This window comes from Penaeus japonicus, unplaced genomic scaffold, assembly GCF_977035675.1.
Source record: "Penaeus japonicus unplaced genomic scaffold, GWHDUDI00000001_assembly GWHDUDI00000012, whole genome shotgun sequence".
Lineage (NCBI taxonomy): Eukaryota > Metazoa > Arthropoda > Malacostraca > Decapoda > Penaeidae > Penaeus > Penaeus japonicus.
The window spans coordinates 12,074,868-12,077,367 of NW_028234414.1; the positions used below are offsets into that span (position 1 = coordinate 12,074,868).

Genomic DNA, 2,500 nt, shown 5'->3' on the forward strand with positions numbered 1-2,500 from the left:
AGAAGGTCTCGAAGTCCCAACAAGCGAGCCAGTCTGGAAGACGACCGAAGGCGCTCCCGAAATCATTCAGTCAGCCCTGACAAAATCCGAAGATCTTCCAGTCCAGACAAGAACCAGAAATATAAAGCAAGAAGTCCTGATAAACATCGGAAGATGAGCGATGGCAATTGGCTCATCAACAAATTCCTAGCGGATGAGGAGAAAACTGCCAAGCCAGTGGTTAATGGTTCTTTAATGGGCTCATTAAATGGTTCATTAAGCTCAGTCAACGCAATCTTAGGGCCTACTAGCAGCCCGCAAATGGGACCTGTTAGAAATGGATCAATGCGAGGACTCCTGACGAGCGACAGCAACAGAGCCAGTCCTCTCAGGGGATTCGTAAACGAGGCATTCATTAGTTCACCGCGAGGAGCCCGTACACACAGCTCGCTCAGGGTAACAAAGTCTGTCAGTCCAGAAGGGTTGGACTTTGACTTAGGGCCAAGCAAGTATCGTCGTTCTATAAGTATGGAAGCCTATAACCGACCGCCAGTGAGTCCGGATAAGAGAAAGCGCTCTGTGTTAGACGAGGGTCTCAGCCCGGACAAGAGAAGAAGGTTTAGCAGCCCTGAGAAATCCCAGAAGCCCAGCAGCCCATCAAAAGAGCGCAGGTTCACGTGCCCCGAGAAGAACCAGAACCGACGGACTTTGGACATGGAGAGGCGACGTTCGTCCGTCTCCCCTCTCTCCTCCAAGACCAACTCCTACTCCTCGGTCCCAGAGCGTCTCCGAGAAAAGCTCTCCCTCATTACTGCCAGTCCCTCTGGCAGTGTCGCCTCCATCCTGCCCGCCACGGAGCACGCGGACACCGTAAGCCTTCACTCCACTCATTCCTCACACTCAAACCGGTGCCAACCTAAAGACTGGGTATAGAAGAACCTCAGAGGATACTGACCTCAAGGGTATATTATTGGTACATTTGATAAAGTATATACCCAATACCATTACTGCCACACTGCTACCACTTGATAATACTTGTGCGACGAGTGTAAATGCAAGTGCTACTGCGAGTGATATGTTTGTCTGATGTGTCGCCAGAACTATTGCTATATTTTGTGCCAACAACTTTTAACATTTACTCATTTATAAACTTGACAAGTTGTGACAGGAAGTTTGATCATTTGATCACATGCATTTCGCTAAAAAAAAAAGTCAATGCGTAAGTGAGAAGGGAGAATAATAGTTGATATGATTGTTGATTTATTTAAGAGCATATAAGGTGACATGCGGAAATACTCTAATGGATGACTATTTAATGGGTATTTATTTGTAACAAGAGGATATACATCTCAGCAGTGCAGACTGTGCTTGCTGAAACTAATCTTAATCTTAGTCATTAACACCTTTGCTTTGTGATAATATTTTTACGTAAATTGATTTTGTAAGTTTGTCCTGCTCAAGAATAGGGAGAGAAAACAAATTCCCAGAAAGGGCTCTTTTATGCCCACATTAGACTACTTTGGCTCTACGGAAGGATGGAACAACACCCACCAGACTGTCTGACACTGAAGTACGACTTTTTTTTTGGTTTCTTTGAGCCTTAGGTTGTATTCTTATATACAGCTCATTTACATGTTCTACAAATAGGAGAGAAACGTCATGAAAGGAATTCTCATCCAGTGCTCATTGTGAACGATCTCATCACATATTCTCACCTCCATACTTGTAAACCTAACATGTGGTGGCTAAAATGTGCCACAAACCTGTACATTGTAAATCCGTGCAACATATTTTAATACTTTTTGAAAGCTAATCTACTAGACCACTAGTGTGCTTCTGACTAAAGACTGTGTTGTAGGAACAGTGTGTTAACATTGTAGCATGTAAAATTGATCATGAGATTATCATGATTTTGATGACGGTACAATGATCCTCAGCTTTTCTCATATATTGTAAATTCAAGCGTCCAGCGGCTTGGTATGTACCCTGGTGGTGGTGGTGGCGGTGGTGGGGCGTAGGGGGGGGGGGATTTCACCCGCCTGCTTCTCTCATTTTTTAAAAGATTTCCCTAGTTACCTGTCAGACCCTGGTGGTCTTGCCAAGGGGAGCATGAAAGTACTTAATTAATAGTGTTAGAAAAGAAGAACAGATATGGATATGAAATTATGATTCACCATTACTCTTCCCATTGCAAACGATGGTTTAAAGTCAGTATTTAAAACCGGTTCACTTTAGATATGGATTTTTTTAAAGAAAAGTATAGAAAGATGTTGTTAAAGGGAATTCTTGTAGGGGCATGTATTTTATTATTCATAAAATGTGAATGATTGGGAACAGATTACCACAAATATATTTGAATACCAGGGTTTAATTTCCAATGTCCAATAGCCAATTATTCACACAACACTGGAAATTCCATCCATTTAAAGTCAGTGCAAGTAAAAAGTTGTTTTATAGTATTTTGAAACTAGGTTAAGACAAGGAAAAATGGATTTGTAAGATAATGGAAGACAGACTTTTT

General features: G+C 42.2%; 1 protein-coding gene across 1 annotated transcript in view; it reads left to right on the forward strand.

Moving 5' to 3' along the window:
• The window catches only part of Kul (Kuzbanian-like), a 385,693-nt gene that overhangs the window by 381,309 nt on the left and 1,884 nt on the right, over positions 1 to 2,500 (forward strand). Inside the window, exon 14 of the mRNA XM_043009397.2 lies at positions 1 to 2,500. This exon is cut by the window's left edge and continues 648 nt beyond it; it is cut by the window's right edge and continues 1,884 nt beyond it. Coding sequence (XP_042865331.2) covers positions 1 to 912 — 912 coding nt within the window. The 3' untranslated portion in view covers positions 913 to 2,500.